This window comes from Asterias rubens, chromosome 1 (genome assembly GCF_902459465.1).
Source record: "Asterias rubens chromosome 1, eAstRub1.3, whole genome shotgun sequence".
In the NCBI taxonomy this organism is placed as follows: Eukaryota; Metazoa; Echinodermata; class Asteroidea; order Forcipulatida; family Asteriidae; genus Asterias; species Asterias rubens.
The window spans coordinates 24,018,746-24,045,112 of NC_047062.1; the positions used below are offsets into that span (position 1 = coordinate 24,018,746).

The following is a 26,367-nucleotide window of genomic DNA, read 5'->3' on the forward strand; positions in this document are numbered from 1 at the left end:
TGTGTTTTTTCCCGCGAGTTGTGTTTTGATAAGAGAATGCAGTTTGCTGAAGGTTACCCATCCAACCAAACTGTTGATGTTTGCGCTTCTTTTGATGTTTTTCGAAGCCAGTTTGATCAATATCGTGGGTTGTCATGGCGATGCCTATTTTAGAAAAAAATAATTAAAAACGTCATCTGTTGAGGCCTGCATACATGTAACCTCGAAAGGCGAGTTGAATTATTATTATGTTGGTATCTCAGTTTCCTTTTTCCCCCTTAAAATAAAATAAGTCAACTTCAAGCTCGGGTTATGTATCGTTTTTCCTCGACGTTTAATATTGTATTAACTCATAGGAAACGATATAAGTCATCTGTGAAGTTTAAAGGCAGTGGACACTATTGGTAATTCTCAAAGACTAGCCTTCATAGTTGGTGTATCTCAACATATACATAAAATAACAAACCTGTGAAAATTTGAGCTCAATCGGTCATCGAACTTATGAGATATGAATGAAAGAAAAAACACCCTTGTCACACGAAGGTGTGTGCGTTTAGATGGTTGATTTCGAGACCTCAAGTTCTAAATCTGAGGTCTCGAAATCAAATTCGTGGAAAATAACTTCTTTCTCGGAAAGTATGGCACTTCAGAGGGTGCCGTTTCTCACAATGTTTTATACCATCAATCTCTCCCTATTACTTGTCACAAAGAAAGGTTTTATGCTAATAATTATTTTGAGTAATTACCAATAGTGTCCACTGCCTTTAAGCTGATAACATCGTCTACTTGTTTTAGAAAACAGCAAATGTCAAGATCACACGAAAATCAAATCCATCCACGTTTAGCGATGTGGCGGCGAGTACACAACGTGTCTATGACCGTATCATTCGCGAACGGACATCAGCCTACGAATATCTCAGAAACGATTCATGCATGAACCGTTTCTCATAATTCAAATGTTTTGGGGTAAACATTTTCAAAACAATTTTACTTAAAAGAGAACCAACACTCAATAATTATACTACACAATACGTCAATGATTATACACCGCTAAAATTGAGGTCGAAGATGGATAATTTAGAATAATAACCACACATGCTTTAACTGGCTGATAGTTCTGAAACATGAACTATAATTGCTTGATATTAAGAAAATGCATCGGCGGGCGTTTTTTTTTTCTTCGTTAGACTGAGTCTGTCACAGTGATAGATTGACTGTGTTTTCCCTGCTATGGGTTGAGTTTTGAGAAAAGAGAAAGCAATTTGCTGACAGTTAACCGAAACAATGGTGGCACATACGCACACATGACACATCACTGCAATCAACAGGGAGTTGCAGAGTCTCAGGATAAATGTGGATGCCCTCACCATTAACGGTGGAATAACATTTATAAAGCAGGTTCATTTGTAACAGTTTTTTTTTAACTTTTGTGGTATTTAAAGGCAACCTTTCTTGAAATCGGTTTCACCTTTAAAAATAAAATCTTTTAAAAATCTTTTTAAAGGCAGTGGACACTATTGGTCATTACTAATAAATAATTGTCAGCATAAAACTTCACTTGGTAACGAGTAATGAGGAGATGTTGATAGTATAAAACATTGTGAGAAACGGCTCCCTCTGAAGTGACAAAGTTTTCGAGAAAGAAGTAATTTTACACAAATTTGATTTCGAGACCGCAAGTTTAGAATTTGAGGTCTCGAAATCAAGCATCTGAAAGCACACAACTCCATGTGACAAGGGCGTTATTTTATGCATGTGTTGAGATACACCAAGTGAGAAGACTGGATTTTGGCAATTACCAATAATGTCCACTGTCTTTATAGATATCTTTTCTGGAGAACAAAGTAAGAATCGGGTGTACGATCCCAGCCGAAAAGAGGAGGATGTAGATTTAGTTTTCTATCCCTTTGTTCAAACCAATCGGTTAAGTTACCTTCATGGTTAGATTAGATACGTTTTCCCCTTGCTACGCAAACAAAGCAAAAACGAGAAGTGGTCAATTATGTTGTCCCTTGAAACTGAAACATGACCAAAAAAAGTGCGATATATTGCTGACGAAATGGGGGATTTATCCATTGATTTTGAATTGCTTTAACCTAGAAAAGTAAGATTGATTCGTAAAATCTAGAACATGTTTTTGCACAATTTGGAGGAAATGTTTCTATAGCAGTTTTCGGACTATAGGCCTACTGAGAATTTTAAGCTGTAAGTTTGAGAAATACCCCAAAATGCATGTTAAAAATGAACCTGATTTGATAGGTTTTCTCGGTCAATTTCGGAAAATGAGCAGCTTAATGAAAATGAGCAATTTAATTTTTGTTATCCATTATTTTTCGGGGACCATGGTTAACTGACGAAGACCTGATATTGTATTGTGTTTGAATGGGTTTAAAAATGTTTTTCTTGGTTTGTTTTGTAAGTATTTTGCCAACCACAATCTGTTTGCGTGTCAGACAGCTTGGCTTATTATGTTCAAGTGCCAACAAAATGAACCGCATGCCCTTAACATTCGTAAGGAAACAAAAAATAAACCTAGCGTTTTTTAGATTGCACAAATTCCAGAATTGACTGTCCCAAAATAAAATTGAATGACACGCCTCACAGAAACATCGACGAATTTGAATACAGCTTCATTAAATTGAATGATTATTTTGTTAAATCAAATAACGCAAAAGTACATTTTGACTATAGTCTTAAACATAAATCGAATGACCCTTTTCAGTAGCATTCATTTTCGCGCGAAATTGATTAGGCTGGTGGTTAATTTAGCTGCTCATTTCCCGAAATTAATCGAGAATAAACAATCAAAATTATTGCTCTGACATGGAATTAAACGTAAATGAGGTTTGAGCGAGCTCACGCACCGTGAATTTTACGCTGTGTGACAGCTATACCCCTTGTAATCAAATAATTTGAGGGTGAAAATAAATCAAATTTGCAGCTTCTTCAGGAGATTTTTATTGAAAATATTGGCAACCATATCATTACAATGAGGGCATTGTAAAACCACACTTTCCGTGCCAAACACATGACATCCTGTGAACATTCTCGTGTAATTTCCTAGTTGGTGGACTGTTGGTTTTACCCATTACTGGCATTGTTCAGCCACGGGTAAGGTCTCATCTTACAAACTCAGGAATACTCTCAAGTGATTTCGAGAATTGAGGGTTTATTTAACAAAAAATTGAGAGTAAATAGTAAACAGAAATACAAAGCAACCGCAGCTTAATCACCTTATAACAGTAACCATGTCTTCTTAACGCACGTTTATATGCAGTACGCCGTGTTTGTTTACATTTTACCCACTATAGGTCACGTGAGGCACGGGGCGCAATCGGTCTATTGATTATGACCATGAAAACACCAGTTTTTTAAGCACCAACCCCCATAGCACAAAAACATAAAGCAACCGCAGCTTAATCACCTTTTAACAGTAACCATGTCTACGCACGTTTATATGCAGTACGCCGTGTTTGTTTACATTTTACCCACTATTGGTCACCTGAGGCACGGGCGCAATCGGTCTATTGATTATGACCATGAAAACACCAGTTTTTAAGCACCAACACATTAGCGCAGTGCGTTAAGGGTGCTGGGACTGTCTCAGTAACTCGGATCATCCGGTCCGGGTTCGAATACCGTCTGTCTCTAATATAGATTCAAGGCTTTTTGCTGCCCCTGATGGGACAGTGTGATTGGGATCTGCCTTGTTTTCTCCCCTAAAGGGACAGGGCCCGCGCAGTGGCTAGGGTTCGAGGCAGGGGGGGATGTGCTCTGGGTCGGATGCAAGTCCTGAAGGGTCCTATATGGCAATGGGGAGGGGCCAGTGTGTGCCATTAACTGAACCGGCGCCTGAATGCCTGACACTTCCGGAGCGTAACCTTTTATGATTTTCCACCAGATTAAATTTACATTGTTTTAATAAATGGCTTTATTTGTTTATTTGTTTGTGTTCGAACATCTCTAATATATCGCGGTACCCGCTGCCAAAACATAGGATTCGAACTGCCTCCAGCTATACCGGGCAACCTCGGTAGTCTAGTTGGTAAGACTTTGCTCTAGAATTGCAAGGGTCCTGGGTTCGAATCCAAACCGAGTAATATGCATGTGATTTTTTTTTCAAAGGACTCGGGAAAGCACTGAGTATACAGTGCTAACACACATCGGTGTATGGGTTTTAAACAAAATCAATTTTCTCTTTATTTTTATTTATTTATTTATAGTCTAAGCTCCACAGTGTCAAAAAATGCTTTAAAACATTTTTACCTTACACTATTTGCTCCCCTCAAAATTTTTACATGAAAATGTGCGGTAAGACGTGCTGATCATGAATCAGGGTGGTGTATAAATATTTTGACCCGGCAAAATGCATTTTTGGGTCAACAAACAAAAAGGCCGCCGAAACTAAATTGCTGGATAAACTTTGTTGAACAGAATATATGGTGAAAATTCACATGCGAATATTCTTACAGAAAATGTGCGGTTAGACATGTTGATCATGAATCAAGATGGTGTATACAATTTTGACCCGCCGAAAGTGTTTTTTGGCTCAAAACAAAAAGAAAAAGGGCCACCGTTTTCGCCCTGAAACCATAAAAAAACTCCCATTGACATAAGAACAAGATTAAAGGCGGTGGACACTATTACTAAAAATAATTATTGGCATAAAACCTTTCTTGGTGACGAGTAATGGGGAGAGGTTAATGGTATAAAACATTAAGAGAAACGGCTCCCTCTCAAGTGCCATAGTTTTTCGAGACCTCAGATTTAGAACTTGAGGTCTCGAAATCAACCATCTAAATGCACACAACTTCCTGTGACAAGGGTTATTTTTTATTCATTATTATCTCGCAACTTCGATGACCGATTGAGCTCAAATTTTCACAGGTTTGTCATTTCATGCATATGTTTAGATACACCAACTGTGAAGGCTAGTCTTGGACAATTACCAATAGTGTTCACTGCCTTTTATAAGAGACCGATTCAGGCCAAATTTGGCTGAAACTTAAAATATTAGGTTTGTACATTTAACATTTAAAATATATTCACAAACTCAAAATGGCCGCCGTTTGCATAAAAAATAGGGAAAACAATTTGTGGGAAAATGTTCAGGCAAATCTGGTTAGAAACACAAATAAGAATAAACTTTGTGGTTTCATTTACTAAATTATAATGATGCAGATTTAGACAAGAACAACAAATTTAGCCCAGGTTTTTAGCGCATTCAGTTTCAGAGTCATATCCAAACGTACACAGCGACACACATTTAAAAAAAGAATTCATTTTTTCCACCAAATATTGTCTCCCCAGATTAGGCCTTGATTCCAACAAATTATGCACTATATTTTCGAATAGCTATATAGCTATGTAATACTAGGTACTTTCAATTGTTTTTAATCCACTTTGTTAGAACGCAGTTTGTTGAAGCGCCGAGAGTGCTTCAATTCATTCGCTTTTAGTTCGTATTACGTGGTTTTTAGTTTTTATGTCTTTAGCTGTTTTAGGGAATCACGTTGTGCTTCGTGGACTGAATGTTATTTTCAGCAATTGGTTATTGTCAAAGACAAGTCTTCTCACTTGCTGCATTTCAACCTATGCATAAAATAACAAGCCTGTGAAAATTTCAGCTCAATCGGTCATCGAAGTTGCGAGATAATACAGAAAGAAAAAACATCCTTGTCACACGAAGTTGTGTGCTTTCTAATGCTTGATTTCGAGACCTCAGGTTCTAAACTTGAGGTCTCGAAATCAAATTCGTGGAAAATTACTTCTGTCTCTAAAACTACGTCACTTCAGAGGGAGCTGTTTCTCACAATGTTTAATACTATCAACCTCTCCCCATTACTCATTACCAAGTAAGGTTTTATGCTAATAATTATTTTGAGTAATTACCAATAGTGTCCACTGCCTTTAAGAATAAAAGTGTTAACCCTCTCGTATTTACGAAATTGTTGTCTGCCCATGAGCAACGTTTATAAAACCGCACATGGTCACGTTATAATGACTTGCTTGTTTCGGTGTGTAGAGAGAAGATGATGAAGATTGTGTTTTTCTTTATTACCATAGAAACATGGATTTAATCATTATCAGTAATAGGCCACGATAACAACGCAGGCCATCAGGTCATCTGTCGAATATCAAGATACCCGTACAATTATAATTATGATAAACGCAGTGGTAGTCACGTCACTACAAATCACGTCTGTGTCATATTATTTCCCATCGATTCGGACGGTTCACGGGTAGACAGCGGGTGCAGAGCAATTAAATCAGATCGTCAGTTTATAACAACTCAGGATTGCATCTAAGAACCCACAGTGTCAGTATTGAGTTCCATCTTTTTGTCATACCTCGGTGATGATCAACAATAAATGATCCATAAACGCCATTGTAACCTTATGGTGATTATCAACAATAACAATCCATCAGTAACAAGTTCTCAAAGTCATCGGCGGACATCGACAAATTGTCAGTCTTGGTCTCGAAGATGCTGGGGGTGATAAGCCTTCTTGGTTGTCTGATTGTAGTGTATAGCTCAGATCTTTGCTCCTCAAGTGCCGGATGTTGCCCTCCTTTGTGGCAATCCTGGGGCAACTCGTGTTATTATCTCACCCAAGCTGCTTCGACCTGGGAAGCATCTCGAACTGCATGTAGAGATTTGGGAGGTGAGATGCTTGCCCCTCGCTCAATCGAAGAGGCCAATTATATGTGGCAAATCGGTAAGATAGAAAGACTTTCCTACCTTTGGGTAGCTTGTAATGACATGGACATTGAAGGTAATTGGAGATGTGAAGGGCATGGGGAAAGTGTGATGTTCATAGAATGGGCAACGGGAGAGCCAAATGCTTATGGAAACGAGGACTGCGCCTTTATGGAAGTGCATAAATCTTCGAGTGTATACGATGGATCTTGTGAAGGTCCAGCAAAGGCCGTCTGTATTCGTGGCCAAGAAGTTTTCCCAGCCCAACAGGGACAACCCAGCAGCAAGTCTTGCTTTACTATCGGCACTGACCAGCGTCTTAAAACACCTCATGCCTTGTAGATCACGTCATTGCACAGGTTACCACTAAGAGTATGATGGAGTGCGCCTTGGCCTGCAGTAAGGAACCGAGATGTCGCTCCTTCAACATCAAGTAGACCGAGAAAGCTGACAAGAGGCTTTGTCAATTGAACAAAGCAACTAGCTCAAAAGACCCTGCCAAGTTCAAGTCAACTGACTCGCTCTGTATCTACTTAGATTGGTAAAACTCATACATCGACGGCTCCGCTTCATGACTTCTTAAAACTATTATAACAATCTTGTAGTTTAGACATTAAAGGCAGTGGACACTATTGGTAATTGTCAAAGACTAGCCTTCACAGTTGGTGTATCTCAACATATGCATAAACCAACAAACCTGTGAAAATTTGAGCTCAATCGGTCATCGAAGTTAAGAGATAATAATGAAAGAAAAAAAACCAACCTTGTCAAACAAGTTGTGTGCGTTTAGATGGTTGATTTCGAGACCTCAAGTTCTAAACCTGAGGTCTTGAAATCAAATTCGTGGAAAATTACTTCTTTCTCGAAAACTATAGCACTTCAGAGGAAGCCGTTTCTCAAAATGTTTTGTACCATCAACCTATTCCCATTACTCGTCACCAATTAAGGTTTTATGCTAATAATTATTTTGAGTAATTACCAATAGTGTCCACTGCCTTTAAGGCATACTTTGTCTCTATTGTAAAAACGTGACAGTGCATATTTTAGAAATCAGACGTGGTAAATTAAGGAAATTACGAACAATGGTTGTTCTTGATTATGATTCTCATGGTGTACCCGATGTTGAAAACCGGCGGGAAATTGGAAAGTTGAACACTTGGAGAAAACTTATCAAAGGGGAAAACTCATCAACAAATTATATGTTGAAATCCGTCCAAAACCTGGCGGAGACTCTATATTAAATAGGGGGGAAGATGTATCAAAGCATTGATCGCTACTTTATTTAAAATAAAATAAATTTTGCAATTCTGCCTAAAAGAAGAAACTTAAAGGAGACTAGTCGAAAATGTAAACAAAGAAAAAGCTGAGACCCCTTGTTTTTGACTTTCACAAAAGTGAGATTGTGAGTGTGGATAATATAATATAATATAATGGGTCATACAATTAAAATAAGGCTTGTACAGTTAAAGGCAGTGGATACTATTGGTAATTACTCAAAATAATTGTTAGTATAAAAATGTACTAACCAGCAATGGAGAGGTGTTGATAGTATAAAACATTGTGAAACATTGTGAGAAACGGATCCCTTTGAAGTAACGTAAATTTCGAGAGAGAAGTAATTTCCACAAATTTGGCTTCGAGAACTCTGAATTAGATTCTGAGAGATCCCGAAATCAAGCATCTGAAAGCACACAACTGTGACAGTGGGTTTTACCCATAATATTTACTCGCAACTTCAACGACCAATTGAGTTCAAGTTTTCGCAGTTTTGTTTTGTTTTGCATGTAAAGACAGACCAAGTCAGATGATTGGTGGTTCTTAACAATTAATCAAAGGTGTCCAGTGTCGTTAACGTTGAATTTATTTTTATCTATCTGGTATTGATTGTAAGCAGAGGTCAACCTTAAATTGGGCATCTCTATATATTTCATAAAGCTGTTTAACAGAAATTCTGTAGCTTAGCAAATTTCAAAAAGGAAGAAATTACCGAGGCACAAGTACCAGCATTGGTAATTGTACGGTGTTCTAGCTGGTAACCATCTTGTTCTCCTTTTTTGGCTAAGCAAGAAGTTCTTGTGCTTACAGGCTTTATGAAATTTTTCCCATCCGGACTTTGTCTCTCGCGCAACTCCTTTTATAATGTCTAAAAATATTGTAAATATCGATTGCACTAAACATAGATTCTACACTGAGTGGGTGTCATCAACTTGATAGAGGGTCATGGGTCTTATGTTAATTGCAGCTTCTTATAATTATTATATATTTTGTACTGACCGTGTAAAAAAAGCCTATTATGTATTAGCATGGAGGTAGAAAACTACCTCTATGGTATATTTAAGTGACCGTGATTAAACAAAACTACAGATTTCTGCCTAAAACAATGACTGAAAATGATTCAAAATGAGAGTCTTTCTCCACTCTTGAAGGCTTCATCGTCGAAATCAGAAGCCGCTTGCTCTAAATCCACGATCACAACATAACCTCATTGGGTCAACGACACACTGAGAATCTTATCTTGTTTACACTATAAATCTACTTTTAGCATAAGATAATTTTGTGTCCTTTGTTAGAAAAAGGTACCTTTTTACCTTTCAAGGCAGAAGGTCACTCTATAAGTATAATATTGTACCTCAGAAAAGGTACAGGGTCCATGATCTGGGTTGATCCAAAACCACTAGCACTGCGTAACACATTAACATCATACACCTGATGATGCCCGTGTACAGAAGCAGCCTTAATATCGCACACAAAATATTGTGTCTTTGGTGAGTTGTATTCACTTAATAATGTGATTTATTGTAGCCTACTTAATTAAATTATATTTATTTATTGTCCACGCTAAAGCTTGACATCCACTGGCCAAATACATAACTATACACAATCAACATCTAAAACTATATAAATTACAAAATAGGAGAAGTTAGAAATACAAAGCAACAAAAGACCCGCACACTAAAAAAAAATGCACTAGCCAAAACAACGCCAGCCGGTCACATGGGACATCAAGACAATTATAGTCAGCACGCCCTCTCTTACTGATTTAAAGGCAATGTACACATTGTTTGTTTTTTAACCAGGTCGATTGTTTTACTCATAAATGTAGTTGCATACAGTCAAATTAACCTGTGAAAATATTGTTTCAAAAGGTGATCGTTTTTTGGAGATATCGCCTAAAACTCCATAGCGAGTATCTCCACGCAGGAAGAATAATTCATATTTAATACACATTCTGAGAAGCGTTACGCGGTACCGCTTCATATTCATATTTTTGGTGATAAACAAAGTGCTGTCTTTTTACATAACCTTAGAACTACTTCGAAGTGAAATAATTCTCAAAATGCATTATACTATCCACTTCATTGAACTGATTTTAAACGCAGATTTTCGCTCCAGAACCCCAACCTAAAAAAAAAAAATCAAATTTAATAACGTTTGGGAGGAAATGCAGTCTTAATCACATGAGAAGGTCGCTTCTTTGGTCATTGTCATGGTTTCAACGTCGGTCACCTTTTGTGTCGGTAAATAACCTCGTATAATAATTAGTAACACGGGGCCCAACTAATACTAATAGGCAGGGGGGGGGGGTGAGAAATGATCGATTCACTGTCCGAATCCAATAGGGCGCTGTTCGCGTAGAAAAGTTGATTAGTTCCAAGTTCAATTTGCATTCATCACTCCGAATCAATTATCTTCGAAATATTCACACAAAGCTGCTGAAGTTTCCCCATGCAATCTCACTGTCAATATGAACGTTCCACGAACTCGACTGGTTTATCAGTATTATTGCCCAGCATTAGAAGCTGAATTTTGCCCAGAATATTATTAACCCTTTAATTTCTGTGTCATCGTCACGATAAGCATGGGATCCCGGGAGCAGCTAGCTGTTGATTATTCTAGTTGATTATTGCACACATTTTCTGGTAGCATCTCTGAATTGTAATACCAAACAGAATTTTTGTTTTGTTTTAGGAATGTAAATAGTTACATGGGAACGAAACAAAACATTGGAAATGCGCATTTAGGAATTAAGATTAGGGCCTAACTTTGACATTTTGGGTTGGGAGAGTATGGAAGCTTAGGCCCCTTTGGACATTTTGGTTCTGCATACGCCCATCTCCTCTTAATCTTTGTATAACCTCTTTCTCCACAATACTATCATCACCTTTAAAGGTACTATTATGCTAGAGGGCGCACTTCCGATACCCGTTGACATGTGGCTGATCATCGTAGCCTCTGCAGCAGTCGTTGCCGCTGTCCTGGTGCTGGTAATCATCGAATATACCCACATTGATATCAGAGGGAAATATGTCTGCATCACGGGATGCGACACTGGGTTTGGGAATCTCCTCGCACGTAGTCTGGACAAACACAGAGGCTGTCACGTGATTGCAGCCTGTCTGACAGAGGAAGGCATGACGAAACTGAAGAGTGTGACGTCATCGAGGCTCACCGCAATACAACTCAATGTCAAGAGCAGCGAGAGTATCCGAAGAGCACGTGATCAAATACAAGATATTATACCGACTGGTGAAGGTACGAGGTTCACATGAGGTCAATGGCATAATTAAAAGTGAGGTACACCTTAAAAAAACAAAATCGACATTGGTATACCATTTTATGGTTAACTCATCACAATATTTCGAACAGATGAATATTACAAGTTATCCTTGTTAATCGGATCGATTGGTACTAAATGAGGTCAGCCACTAATTCATAACAATAGCACCAAAACAATGAGGCTCACCGCCTAATGTATCAAGTGAGGTCAAACACCTCACTGCAATAATACGTGAGGCTCATCATGACCTCTCACACTGCATTGTTGAATAAGGGTCAGCTCATCACACACTGCTCACAATTTAAGTGAGGTCGTTTAACTGAACTACTGAAAACAAATCAACTTAACATTTTGCAGTTGTCTATGTATGAGTAAATCAAGGTTCATATTGTACACAGTTTTAGCTAATCAAACAAAATTCGGCAAATTGTTAATCATTATGACAACTGATCATACGGTTTCAGGGTTATGTGGTTTAGTCAACAACGCTGGAATTATCTGCCCTATGGGACCCTTCCATTGGTTGACCAGAGATGATCTCACAAATGTACTCAACGTGAATCTTCTGGGAGCCATTGAGATGACCAACATGCTTTATCCACTACTACGGACAGCCAAGGGGAGAGTGGTCAACGTGTCCAGTGCAGTCGCCCTCTTCCCAACTGCGGGGACAATCTATTCCGTGTCGAAAGCTGGAATTGAGGCCTTCTCGGACAATATAAGGTTAGACTCAACCTTTACCGTTATACTATTTAAACGTAAACAATTATATCACTGGATGTGGAAAGTTACAATAATTTTCATCTTAGTTCAAGTAACATGTATGGTTGAACTTGTCATCGGTTGATCACTGGTCATTGACCGAAACAGTTGGTTTAAAGCCCAGAAAACGTACCCCATGGTGGCACGTGGTAGTTGGGTGCCTTTTTCTTCCAATGGGTGCGTTCGTTTAGCTGCACAAACACGCCACACACCGGGGTCGACCCAGGGAAGCTAAACGAACGCACCCAGTGCAGTCTAGTTTAGCGCCTTGAGCGCAAATACGGTGGAGTGTTGTTTGTTTAGTTTTGTTTTATACCAAAAACGGCTTATTGCAAGTTAATAATAATAATATTGACTTATGCGTACATCTCATACAAGATCAACAATAGACCTGTATACAGATACATTTATTTAAGGTGTCGATTATTCGAAGAATGTTTGGGATCGGTTACAGTTATACACTTCCAAAACATTAAAAAAACATCAAGGCCTAAAAAAATTCATCAGTGTAAAAAAATTACTTCAAGAATGATTTTTCTTTTTCTAGGTGTTCAATGAAGGCATCGGGCGTATCAGTACATATCATCGAACCCGGTGCATTCAAGGGTAATTTTTCTGATGTTGATGCAATGAAGAGGAGGATGGATACAGTGTGGGAGAGACTCCCTCAAGCAGAGAAAGATGATATCGGTGGTGACATTACACTTGAAGCTAGTAAGTACACCACCCAAATCTCATCAAACTCATAATAAGACAAACAAAATAAAAAATACCTTACCCCTAAGGTAAGGTAAAGTCACATACATTTGTAAATGCATTTGTTTACAAGAATTGGCGCTTGTAAAGATAATATACATTCACCAACAGCTAGGCCGGAGATGCCGTCCCCCCAAAACGCGCATCCCTACTAATTACACTTGGGAGGGTTTTTCTGACCGCCATTTTTGTTTTTAGAAGTGCCTTTTACTCACTGCGGGATGGGGGTGAGGGCAGCCTCGCTACCATGGGCAGCGCGCCGTATCGATACTTCTCGCCACCTCTCGTCACTATGATCGTTGTGATCGAGCAAGGCATGCTTAGAAAAATGGCGCGGCGAGATCGATCACCCCTGGGAACGAGGTTTGGGTGAGGGGGCTGATGTTGGTGTGGCGCGGACGCGTTTGTGCACAAGTTTATGGCGTTTGCAAACCAAAAGTGTTTGTTAAACCAGAGACGTAATCCTATCTCCATGGTTATACCTGGGTGATAATTGTGCATTGTTATTGGTTGAGATCCAAGGCATATGAGCATATTGACGCATGCCTGAATATAATTACCATATTTTAGGGAAAGGCTAATTTTTTCCGTTTTCTTTTCAGTGAAACTTCTCATTTCCGACGCCTTACGCATGTCGTCACCACACTTGACTACAGTAACTAACGCCATGGAACACGCCCTTAGTGCTCGGTTTCCATGGAGACGCTATCTGCCCGGATTAGACGCAAAGTTCTTCTACAAGCCAATATCTTTACTTCCTGCCTTCATAGCAGACAACGTCTATAATTTAATGTTTACAAGAATGATAGACAATAAGAAGAAACTTGTAATGAAAGAACGCAAGAAACACAAAACAACGTGATTTTGTTACGATTGCTGACTGTAATCAGCTAATTAGATTACAGTTACGATTGCTGACTGTACAGACCTCTATTACTGTGACTGTGTGGTCATCTTGATTTTACTCGATTCCAACTCATAGTAACCAAACTGAGGCTAGACGAAATGATAGTCTGGTGCCACGCGCAATGAATGTAAGCATTCATTGCTGTTATTGGAAACAGGGAACATGACCAAGATGGTGACAGCATGATAAAGGTATATACAAAACCATTACCGGGTCCATCGATGCCATTATAGTCCTTCTTCCTTTATTCTAAATTGATTTTTGATTTAATAATCTTGAAGCCTTCAGCATCCATTCAATCAAACAAACTTGTCCAGGCTATATGCTATACTTCCAGACAGAAACACCTGATGTTGTACCCAATGGAGAAGACAGATTTTTTCAGAATGCTCAGCAGAATGTTCAGTCACATGATTTGATTATCGTGAATTGTGAATTGAAATAGTGTTTGATGAAACTTTCGGTGGGCAACTTTTTTTTATATGGCCTCAACATTATGACATATTTTTGTACATTGTAGAATTGCCTCAAATACCAAACTTTTTGCAATTACAAGTGCAAATAATCAGTGGAGCCTTACGTGTTTCTAAGTTTTGATCAAGGGAGAGGAGGCTCTTTGCTTGGCAAATAAAACCAAAATGTTTGTATCTAGGGACTGTTTACATTGCGCACAGAGAGGTAAAAGATTTGCCACGATTTTAGGGACACCTTGAAAACAGGACCTCCTACGATAATCTTAATTCTTAATTCTTAATCTTAATTCTTAAATCATTTCCAATTTAGCACGAACACAATGAGTAATGACGTCATACAAACAATCACTTGATGCAAGCGAGCAATTTAAGAAGAAGCGTTGCCATGGCGTCACCAGTAATTAACCCCCTTCACACATAATTGGATGGACTAAACACAAAGAGTGCCCATCGGTAGGTTCTTACGGTTTCAAGGCAGAGTGTACCCTTTGATTTTGGAACCGTTCGATTGTAAATAATGTTATGTGTAGATATGCCTAATAAAAACTAACATCTGAACATTTTCAGTTTAACAGGTGATCGCGTTTTTGAAAATCCGGAGCGAATAATGTCCACACAAAAAAAACCTCCCTTATAGGAAACTACACAATCTGAAAAGCGTTACGCGGTTACAACCCTAAATTTGTATTAATTGGCAATCCCTCCCCGTCCAAGTTCGAAGTCCACTTGTAACAGGAGTTCGGTCTGGAAAACATTGAGCGAGGAATAGAAAAACAAGTCACCATAAAACTACTGTCTTTTCCCTTTTGTCCACATTACCAGTAATATGGGAAGGGGGGGGGGGCAATATAAGAACAAAGTCTTGGTTAGCGTCAAATGTGAACAGTTGCTATGGTAATCGCCGGTTGCTACACAAAGACCGAATAACACTTCGACAAAGGGATCTTCTATTTTTGGTTGGGAAAATGGACGAACCCAAAGGCAAATCAACTTCAAGTACCTCGTAAAACGCACTACTGTCATTCGTGGTGACTCGTGTTCAATGAAAGTAGTCTTGAAAATCATACCAACAATATCAACAAAATCAATTTTCACAACGCTCCTATCTTTGAAGATGACATTGCTTGGAATGATGGGGCTTCTTGGGTCACTGATTCTAGTATTGTCCGAGAATTGCTCCCCCACCGCCGGATGTTGCCCCCCTATGTGGCAACCATGGGGTAACTCGTGTTATCGTCTCACCCCTGAAGGAGCACCATGGAAGTCATCCCGATCAACCTGTTGGGATATGGGAGGCAAGATGCTCGCCCCACGCTCGATCCAAGAAAATGATCTCCTTGTACGCATGAGACCAAATCAGCCTGATTATCGCGGAAAGTATGGCACTTGAGAGGGTGCCGTTTCTCACAATGTTTTATACCATCAATCTCTCCCTATTACTTGTCACAAAGAAAGGTTTTATGCTAACAACTATTTTGAGTAATTACCAATAGTGTCCACTGCCTTTAAGCTGATAACATCGTCTACTTGTTTTAGAAAACAGCAAATGTCAAGATCACACGAAAATCAAATCCATCCACGTTTAGCGATGTGGCGGCGAGTACACAACGTGTCTATGACCGTATCATTCGCGAACGGACATCAGCCTACGAATATCTCAGAAACGATTCATGCATGAACCGTTTCTCATAATTCAAATGTTTTTGGGTAAACATTTTCAAAACAATTTTACTTAAAAGAGAACCAACACTCAATAATTATACTACACAATACGTCAATGATTATACACCGCTAAAATTGAGGTCGAAGATGGATAATTTAGAATAATAACCACACATGCTTTAACTGGCTGATAGTTCTGAAACATGAACTATAATTGCTTGATATTAAGAAAATGCATCGGCGGGCGTTTTTTTTTTCTTCGTTAGACTGAGTCTGTCACAGTGATGGATTGACTGTGTTTTCCCTGCTATGGGTTGTGTTTTGAGAAAAGAGAAAGCAATTTGCTGACAGTTAACCGAAACAATGGTGGCATATACATGTACACCGCTACACAAAAACAGGAAGCACACATGACACATCAATGCGATCAATAGGGAGACGCACAAAAAAGGATGGAGGGTAGGGACTGGTTCGACCGCAAAGAAGATGGATACACCAAGTACAGTATCAAAGTTTGGAAGAGGGAGAAGGTAATTAATTAGTGAATGAGGCAGGCTAAAAGGAAGGGTATCTGTATGGGGAAAAGGAGAAGGCAAAGACAAGGGGTTATTAGTCATTTCGTTCTTGGATGTTCTGACACTGGGGTTGAATGGTTTGAAGGCGCCTTATCCACAGTTTCTCCCTACTCAAACGACTGTCTCTCTAAAACGACTGTCTCTCTAAAACAAAAAATGTATCTTGCATAGATACTTCTAAGATGCATTGGAGATAGCCTTTTTTATTTGGATTCTCTGAAATCTTTAACATAACCACTGACGCCACTGTACGCCATTATTAGTCATTTCGTTCTTGGATGTTCTGACAATAGGGTTGAATGGTCTGAAGGCGCCTTATCCACAGTTTCTCCCTACTCAAACGAACAGTCTCTCTAAAAAATTAATGTATCTTGCATAGATACTTCTCAGATGCATTGGAGATTACCTTTTTATTTGGATTCTCTGAAATCTTTAACATAACCACTGACGCCATTGTACAGCAAGCCCCATGAGAAACAAATTCAGGCTTTAACGAAAATTAAAGCAATCTTCTCAGATGGGAAAGAGTAACAAACTGCCAACAGAAATAAACCCTTTTCAGATATAAATCGACGTAAAATATCGTCACATGTGTTGGGTCGTAAGGGAGGGGAGGCGGGCATCTCAAAAAGCCTTCTGGAGTTCTATCTAAAGGAAATCTTGAATCGATCATATATATCTACCTTAACCCTTTACCCAAAAAAACGTTGCATGTCTGAGGAAGAAACATTACACCCCATCAGTCAAGACAAAGAAATGTGTTCAAGAAATATAGAACATCTGCTGCTAAAACAATGCAGCCAACTCAACCTACATTCTTACACCTGTAACTGCATTGATTGGTAGTAATGAATTTGAAAGTCAGATATACCGTATGTCTGGAAATATGAAGGGGTTTAAATGTCAGGGGTTTTATTCTTTACTTATGGGAAGGCGAGAAACATTCCAGAACATTACACTTTACAATACAACGACCCACGATAAATACTTCTCTCATATCAATTGGATGACTCGCTTGGCAACGGGCCTATCCGCATCATATCATACGGACAGAATTCTAGCATTACGACACACCAACACAAATCTATCAGACTGTCATAAACAGATAAACTTGAAGAATGTTATCATTTCGCCTCAACTGCGCGGGATAACTTGACGAGAAAAGCAAACACTGCTGGTTGTCTGACTTGGTGGAGACTTTGGGTGTACAGTCTGGTTGTAAAAGGGCCTACTAGCTGACCCAACCCCACTGTATTTCAATAACAATGTCATGCCGATTGCACAGTGAGTGCTAAACGATCTTACCAGTTATCAACTCGGCTAGTCTTGACGACAGTTTTATATTAGTCATCTTTGGAGTACGGAGGGATTTTTTTCTTTAAGATGATGGAAGTGATGCAGCCATCAACTCCTGAGATTTACATTGAGCAGGAGGATAATAAAGGAGATGGCGGCCATCGTATGGAGGTAGATGAAGGCGAATATGAAGAAGTTGGCAGAGCTTTAATCAGGTAATCATAGAATATTATTGTTAATATTGTTAATTTTTGTTTATTCAATTTCTATTCTATTGAAACTCACATTTATTTTCAAACTTCATTATTTTTTTAAAAATAATATTGAATAACAAAACAAAAAGTCAAAAAAAAAAATAAGGGGCCTATCCACAAATCCAGATGGTCTCAAGGCATCCTCTAGAACCGAAGCTTGTGGTTAGATGCCTGATGTACATTCAAACAGACAAGAAACAATACGGGCAGATAGGTTGAACAAAGACAGATTAATAATGTAAAACAAGTATGAACTATTTAATTCCGAAACTTACTTAATGTATTTATGAACTGAGGGGCAACATATTCAGAACTTTTAAAGTTTGGATTGATATTTCGTACATAAAAACGTCAATATTCCACTCGACGGTTAACAATCAATGTTAATCAAGTTGTGAAATGTTATGATAACGTGTAAGAAGAAGTAAACATTTGAAACATCTGGACAAGTCAATTCAATGTTGTTTGAATATTTAACAGATAAGCGTTTGAAAAGTACATTCTCAACTTACATTTCCCCCAATGAAAGTGTGTTACCTTCACTAAATGAATTAAATACTTTTAGACTGACTGGTTTCTGTAATAAATATCAAGAAACCCTTTTATAGGACTGGATACAACAACTTATTAATGTTACTCATCTCTTTTATTTAAGGTACAAATGCATTTATTTGAAGAAGAAAAACAAATTGGCGTTAATGGTCGGTGTCTACTGTGTAGAAAAATTACTATTAAAAATGACAATAGCGTTGCCATGACAATAACAATGAATGGGACAAGAAGGGAGTTCATTAACTGACAAGGAAGGTGTCGTTAAATGAAGGTTGGGGCAATGTTTATGAACTAATTGGTAGCTATAAACCATTTTGCTTTAGTTTCGTTTATTTAGGTCATTATTTCATTTACACATGAAGCCATTTCTACAGTTGGTATATGAAATCGAACATTATAAATAAACACTGTGAAATGCCTTGAATGAATTCCAAGACGTTAAGACGCGTATCACTGGTTAGTTATTACAACAATGTGACGAATGCGCAGAGAGCGATAGAACAACCCTGTGTGCTCTGCTGCTATGGGCCGTGCACCCTGCACGAGTAATGCCATAACTGGCACAGCCGTAGGGGATCACATTCCCACATTAATATTATCATCGTCAACGGCTTGGTATCTCTAAGTTAAGTTGGTATTACGGATTGCATAAATAAAACAATAAGACTTTTTTTTTCTGTCAGTAAGATAATAAGTGGCAATCGACAACAAGGTATGCATATTAATGAGGGCATTAATTGAATTGGTAAAATATTGCCATTGGTATATATAGGCCTATAGGTATACACTCATAAGGTATTCGAAACCATGCCATAGAGCTATATAATAAGCTTTTATATAGCTCTATGAACCATGCACATGACCCTTAAAAATAAAGCAGTCGAATGCTGGTCTCCCTATCAACACGTACGCACATTCCCTACGAGTACTAATGTTGTCTACATTAACTGTTGCCCTGGTATCCCCTAATTCTTAAAATTATAACTCACTCTGTGATCTGAATGGTTAACGATGTCAGAATGTTTTATTAATTGTTCTTATTGAGAGGGGGGCGGCACGGGCGGGCGGGTGTTCTTGGGGGGGGGGGGGGCTTCTGCCCAAACCCTTCTGGTTACGCCACTAGGTAGGACAATTCATCTTCAACTCAAAGTGCATTAATGTTCAGACTGATCCCGGGCTGTCATGCAAAGATGTCGTTCAGATTAATGCCAGCCCCATAGACATTTGCTATTAGCAATGACCAACGTAGTCAACTAGGTAGTATCACTCAAATGCAACAGCTGCGATTTATTATTACAATTCGTGACTATGGAAATGTTCTATCTGATAGTCTTATGTTCACATAAGACATTAACTTGTCGCAGAATGATTGTTTCACCGAAACCCCGCGCCGTCCACTTTTAATTTCTTTAAATAGTTATGACTGTGATGTGGCCGTGGACAAGTGCCGAGCAAAACATAATATGACTGACTGGCATTATGAAAGTATTGCCAAGGTACGCCGAGAATAATGTTCATCTAGAAAAAATGGTAGGAGGGACGGGTGGGGACAATGGGGAAACTAGGCTGATTCTCTGTCTTATAAATCCGCAAAAATAAAAACAGGCCCTAATATCATTGGCAACAATTATCTCATTTGATAAAATGTTCTGTGACGTAAGCTTTCAATCATTATAGCTGTGTTCATGGTCAAGGTATTGCACTTTCGATCGTCTGCATGCAACGTATGCACAATGTTGTGTACATCATTGATGTGTTTAAACTGCGACTCTCCCGTGTGAAATGTATACAAGGTCAAAGGTACATTTGGCAACATCCGGTAAAACTGGTATCTGGCATTATTCGTGAACCTCGAGGTGTGACGTCGGATGCTCAGTAGGCTATAGGGGCAGTAATGAGGAGAGGGGAAGTGTCAAGGTCGTCAATTCGAAATGAATAAGTTTCTGTTTTCCTTCCTAAAAGGGGCACCTTTAAAACACAAACACTCAGTTTAAAACACATCAGACTCCAGTATCCGAACTTCACACTTCCAAAGAGTGTACGAGACTTTGAAGTACGAGACTTTGAAGCAATTAGCGTTCTCATCGCTCATACTGTGCTCGTAAGCAGCCCCAAAGAATCATTGGTACATGTCTTTAATCATTCACCACCGGGGATGTAAAGTGAACTTGAGTAACTGTCCACAACCTCCGCTGACCCCTTATAGTACCTCAATAAAAACAGCAGCCAATTACATGACATCAAAGGTGAGTGCTTTAATCAAACTGGCCGGACGAACCCCTCTGGAATCTGTTTAACATCTCAAGAAAGCCCACATGTAAAGTGTTTTTATCGGAGGGAGGGTGAGGCTGATCTTACAGACGCATGAAGACAGTTTGATTATTTTAGTAAGATCCAAGGCAGGCAGCATTAGTATCAGACTGTACATGAACAGCATGATACGGATAGCCAAGGCGTCTTATTGGTGGGGTTTTACATCCTTATGACGCCTGAGGCAGTCTTGAGACGTATGGATTCAAGAGTGCTGGAAGTTTAGCTGTTAAGACCAAAGTAGTCACTATGTGAAATTTCTTTTTGGAGTTGCTGGTATAATTTGAATAAAAACGGAGAAAGTTTTTTGAGAAGAAGATGGCCAGTAATGCTTTGGGTCGTCGGTTTACCATGGATTTTAATTATTTGGATATGGTGTGGCCGACTGGAACGAAGATAACAGTACGGGCTGGTGATTGTCAGCCTGTCACTGTGCTGAATTCACAATCTCGACTCTTGGCTCATGAAAAGAGAGACAAAATTGGGTGAGTTCAGTGTAAGCTTCTATGCAAAATTCGGAGATGAGTTTCATCTTCATCCGCCTTTATAATTATTCTGGAGGCCTCGTTTTTTTTGCAGTCGAAATTGTATTCAAACATTCGGTTCATTATATGGTCAAAAATAACTCATCAATATTGACAAAGATGTCAATTTGTGTAACACTATAGTCCGCATAATGGGCAGCAGACGGTCCCCATTTTCAATTTCTCAAAAAAATTAGTCATGATCTTTCGCATTGAGTGATGACATTCGAAGCAGACAAAAATTTTCTTCATGCCTCATGTTTGAAGTACACAGTGTTGTTCCGTTGTTTCTTTAAAGTGTTATAAACTATACGGACAGTATTCAAACTAATTCCACAGCCGTAAACGTCCAGATGGTCCAGGCGGGGCTTCACAATGCACCAAAAGAAGGGAGTGGAAGGAAAGATACGGTGGCAACATAAAGAGTGCACCAAGCCTCACCATCTCTATCTTGTGCGGATATTATGGCATATTATTACCACAGTGCCAGCACGGCCACCAGATGCTTTACACAAGGACGCGTTATAAGAAACCCGCTCAGGAATCTCCCAAGAGTTAACGATGAAACCCCGAGTGTTTTCTCTTCATCTAATGATGTCAATGACCTCAGGGGTTTGCCCTCATTATAACAGACGGGATGTTCTGCAAATATCACATGAGTGTTAACGGACAAGTCACTGGCCTAATTCCCAATGGTTCATGTTATCATGTCAGACGAAGGCAGACAATAATTACTCATTCAAGTGATGAACACGATATTGCACAAGACATCAACGAGATGATGTGTTGATATTGAGCTCCTGGTATCATTTGAAGACTTTGGTTTGCAGAGAAACGGATGCAAAACGATTATTTCAATCCAAACAGTAATAACGAAGAAAAAGAAGTTAATAGTACAACAAGTTGCTCAACTCGAAATGAAACAGTGGTACGACATAAATTCTTTGAATAACTTTAATACATCTTGTGGCCTCGACAATCTACCTGGATGGTTGCAGGCTTGACCACAGTTGCTTCTCTGAACACATGTGTATAAAATGGAAAATACCAGGGGAGCAGAACAAAAATTTTGAAAGAAATGTTTTGGTTCTGTTGACCAGGGGTAATAAAGGGTTATACAGCGCCCTCATGGGATGGGTGGTATAAAAGTACTTAATACCCGATGTTAAAAACTATCATTCTATGATTTCTTTCAGTGGTTTGAACCCCGTGGATTCGGTGATCTTAACGGCTGACAGAGGCTACCTTCTATGGACCAATCCAAGAGGATCCATTGAGGTCAAATTCAAATACGGTCGCTCGGGGGAAGATTTCAAGTAAGAGCACAATGGGGCACACTATACGAATATCGGTTAATTACAAACTAGGCCACAGTTGTTTTATGTTCAATATTTTGTTGATAGGCTAGTTGTAACTATGAGGCGATAATCCGCACATCTCTTTCATCTTAAACTTAAAGAACATTTCACGGTAGGCCCTATGTGCATGCATACAGGCCTACGACTGACAACTATTGTGGTAATTGGAATATATCTATAACTTTAAATTATTCAAAGAAATATTTTACTATTTTTATAACAAATATTTGTTCTATTCTGATGCAAGTGATGTCCGTGAGAGTTTAAACACGACTGTGCCATCTATTAGTTCTAATAGGTATGCAGTGGTGGTCTACAGACCACCTATTGTGGACGCGTCTTGAGCTATGCCATCCTACTGCTTAGGAATATGTATTGACTGCGAATAATATTATGAGGTTATTACAGGACAAGCTCAATTTATAAACTTGACATTGCAAAACTTCACAGATACACAGCGTCAAGAATTTGCATGGAAAGAAGTTTTTTTCATAAGTGGAAAAAGGGGTTAAGTGCATGCATGGATGGGAAATTTTTGGGACGCTTGGTGGCAGCAGACTTTCCAGGTAAAATCCATTGTTTTGGTAATGTACGCATGCTCAGAACTACGTAAACAATGGAAATTTACCTGGTAAGTCTGCTGCCACCTAGCGGTCCAAAGTCTCCCATTGGTTACTTGATGTTTAAAACTCGTGTCTATATTCTATAGCACCTGTAACACGACAGGTTTCCGGTTTTAGGTAGTTTGTAGTATAACTGCTAATATTTAGCACACATAAAGGAATACAATCACGAGGCACTATTCTTCTCAACTTTCCTCATCATATCAGCCTCGTCAAGGGAAATTTCATAAATTCAGGTGATCCCATTTAATGAAAAACAATTACGGGAAAAAATTGTCATATTTTGTAAGGGATTTCTTACACGTTAGGACCATGTCCCACGAGGCAATTTACAGGCAACCGGTTCCAGGCAATCTCCAAGAAGAAGAAGCATTCTCATATGATTTTTCACATAGCTTTCTTGGGGATGGTAAGACACCGTTTGTAAAATCACTCATGTGCTATTAAAGTAATCCCGTATACGCACTGAAGTTGGTTGCCTCCAAGTTGCCTGTAAAAGTTGTCTCGTGTGACAGTGCCCTTAGATCGTGATTTATGTCGATTGAGGCAATCAAATTAAGCGATGGTAAATATTGTGGCCTTCAATTGCTATTCGACTTCTACATCTTTGGGGCGGACTTTTACTCTGGAGGATTGATAACGATTTTAACTGTATAACCAGTGAGTTTTCAGGATGAAGCATAACATTGTTTCTACTCATCAATATTTTGTACTTGGTCTGGAAGTACATTTTTACTGCATAACCCCAAACGAAGGACCAAGCCTTGTGTCTCACGCAATAGCTTCGCGAAATGGCGCAAAGCTATACATTATTTAAATGTTCACGTGCTCCATATGCAAACATAACAAACACATTCGACATATTTGCTGAAAGGATTATTGTTTCGTAGGACGGCAGTGAAATTCTATTTTTCAATATGAAAATACAAGTGAAATGCCATCATGGTATAATTATGGTAAAAGTGAATGAGGTGATTTTAAACATGATTTGCATTTGAGATCGTATAGAAAACAGTCATTTGAAAAGGAGTGTACACCATTGTAAATGATACAAACATTTGCATATAAACTTCATTGATGACAACATTTGCATATTAACTTCAATGCTTGAAAAAATGCCATGAAAACAACCATCATGAGAGCTTATTGTTCTGAAAGAAGTTACTCTTATAAAATAAAATAAAAGGCAGTATGCGATATCCAATTTAATTGTATAGATTTAAGCATTGTAAATGTTTAATTTCTAAAGATTTGTAGATGTTTTTTAGCATCAATCGATTACAAAAATATATGCCTCTTTTGATAATCCTGTTCAGCAGCAGTTGGACCTGTGCTAATGAATGATTCATTTTTCTTTCTCACTCCTAACCAATCAGCTGCTTCATCGACCCCCAGCACCAGGGCATCATGATCTATGAAATGCGTGGTAACTACCAGAAGGAGTTAGTTGTTGACGGTCGTCAACCAATCTCTAAAAATACCAACCCACATCATCTCAAATCAATGGGAGTTCGTCGTGGGGAGAACAACTTTGAATTCCGCTCAAAGAAAAGCGAAGTGAGGCTTGTGTTGGAGACGGTGCGAGACATGCCAGCGCTCCAGGCGTTCAAGTTCAACTATGTGCTAACATTGTAACAGAGCCCCACTCTGCAGAATTCCAGATATTTATTATCAATTAATTTCACTACTGCTTAAAATTATTAATTTAAAATTTTTTAAACAAGCTAAGCTTATCAGTGACTTTAATATAAGTATTTAATTATCATTACATTTAATAATATTAAAGGTGTAATATCCAGCTGGTTATGTCGCTTTGTACCTTCCGTGGTTAGAGCATCAACTTCTAACCTTTGACATTATGATCACATGACTGCCATCATGATGATGTTGTTTTAGCGACCTCGCCTGCTCATATAAGAAGCACACTTGGTCTTCGCGGAGCAGTCAAAAGCCGATGCGTTCGTTTAATTATGTATGGGCATGTTTACTAAATAAGTTTTCGCTACAAACAATGTTTTTGGAAAAAGACTCTTTATTATTCGTTGCACAACAAACTTTGCCGTTCGACGACCAAGAGGGCATAGTCTACCAAAACAAAATTTGTATAGACATTATAATAAACAGATAATTCATATAGAAAGATTTGCTAAAAAACATTTGATAATAAATATTTTAAATCAATAATATGTAATTAAACAAAACATTATTTCAAGACGCAAACTATCAGGACTGAACGAATTCCAAATTTAAAGCAGAAGGGGAGATGAAGTAGATGTACACCCCTAATGCCAAAAGGAAATACCCAAATAATATATTTAGCTATTTAGCAGCTAAAGGAACAACAGCATACTCTAATCAATTATTCATGTAAAGACTTAGCCACTTCTTAAATATATTTAAAAAGAGATAAGGGATATATCCCTTGTTGGTTGTTGTTGTTTGGGTGAATCTCAAGTGTTTGAATGAAACGATGCCAAATTGTTCTTTGCAAATAAACTTTTGAAGTGTCACTTCAAATTTTCGCAACCTTTTTTGACTTACTACTATAACTACTAAGGATGTATATGAATAATCCTTTTTGCACAATTATTTCAGTCGAACCACGCCCAGTTTTCCAGTTGAGAAGTGTTTGAATGAAATATCTGGACAATGCAAATGCCTTAAAACACAACTAAAACAAGGTGACTAGTTGAGTATTGCATACTTCACTTTTAGATGTTAATTCTTCAGATTGATTTATATTAAATATATTTATTATAACTATGTATAAAGTGTTATGTAGATAGATACATGCAATTTGCAAGAGCAATACACTTGTCCAAGTATCTAATCATGTAGAATGTAGAATGCATTTGCACAATATTACACCGGCTTACATTTGAAGCTCTGATAATGAGCTAATTCTTGCCGCACAGAAAAAAAGCATTAAAACAGTTGCATATTTGTGTTAATAATCCAAAGTAGTTACCTGATTGTTGTTAGGAAAACATTTTTATTTAATTTTATAACACACCTATTGCTTGTTCTGTATTCTGGTTGGCTGAAACACGGTCACGTGGGGGGAACTAATATAGTCTA

At 38.4% G+C, this 26,367-nt stretch overlaps 2 protein-coding genes across 3 annotated transcripts; both read left to right on the forward strand.

Annotated features, from left to right (window-relative positions):
• Positions 1–10,788: 10,788 nt before the first annotated feature.
• Positions 10,789–14,090, forward strand: LOC117297547 (retinol dehydrogenase 7-like). Its single transcript, XM_033780646.1, has 4 exons — positions 10,789–11,212; positions 11,702–11,960; positions 12,547–12,713; positions 13,358–14,090. Exons 1-4 carry the CDS (start codon positions 10,858–10,860, stop codon positions 13,615–13,617), a joined length of 1,041 nt encoding a protein of 346 aa, XP_033636537.1. The 5' UTR covers positions 10,789–10,857; the 3' UTR covers positions 13,618–14,090.
• A 3,300-nt stretch (positions 14,091–17,390) lies between these two features.
• Positions 17,391–26,346, forward strand: LOC117299334. 2 transcript variants are annotated; one of them, XM_033782866.1, is made up of 3 exons: positions 17,391–17,883; positions 22,505–22,624; positions 24,666–26,346. In XM_033782866.1, exons 1-3 carry the CDS (start codon positions 17,756–17,758, stop codon positions 24,922–24,924), a joined length of 507 nt encoding a protein of 168 aa, XP_033638757.1. In that variant the 5' UTR covers positions 17,391–17,755; the 3' UTR covers positions 24,925–26,346. The 2 variants fall into 2 exon arrangements, with proteins under 2 accessions (XP_033638757.1, XP_033638749.1); XM_033782858.1 differs by lacking the exon at positions 17,391–17,883 and adding an exon at positions 20,936–21,269.
• The last annotated feature ends 21 nt before the right edge of the window (positions 26,347–26,367 follow it).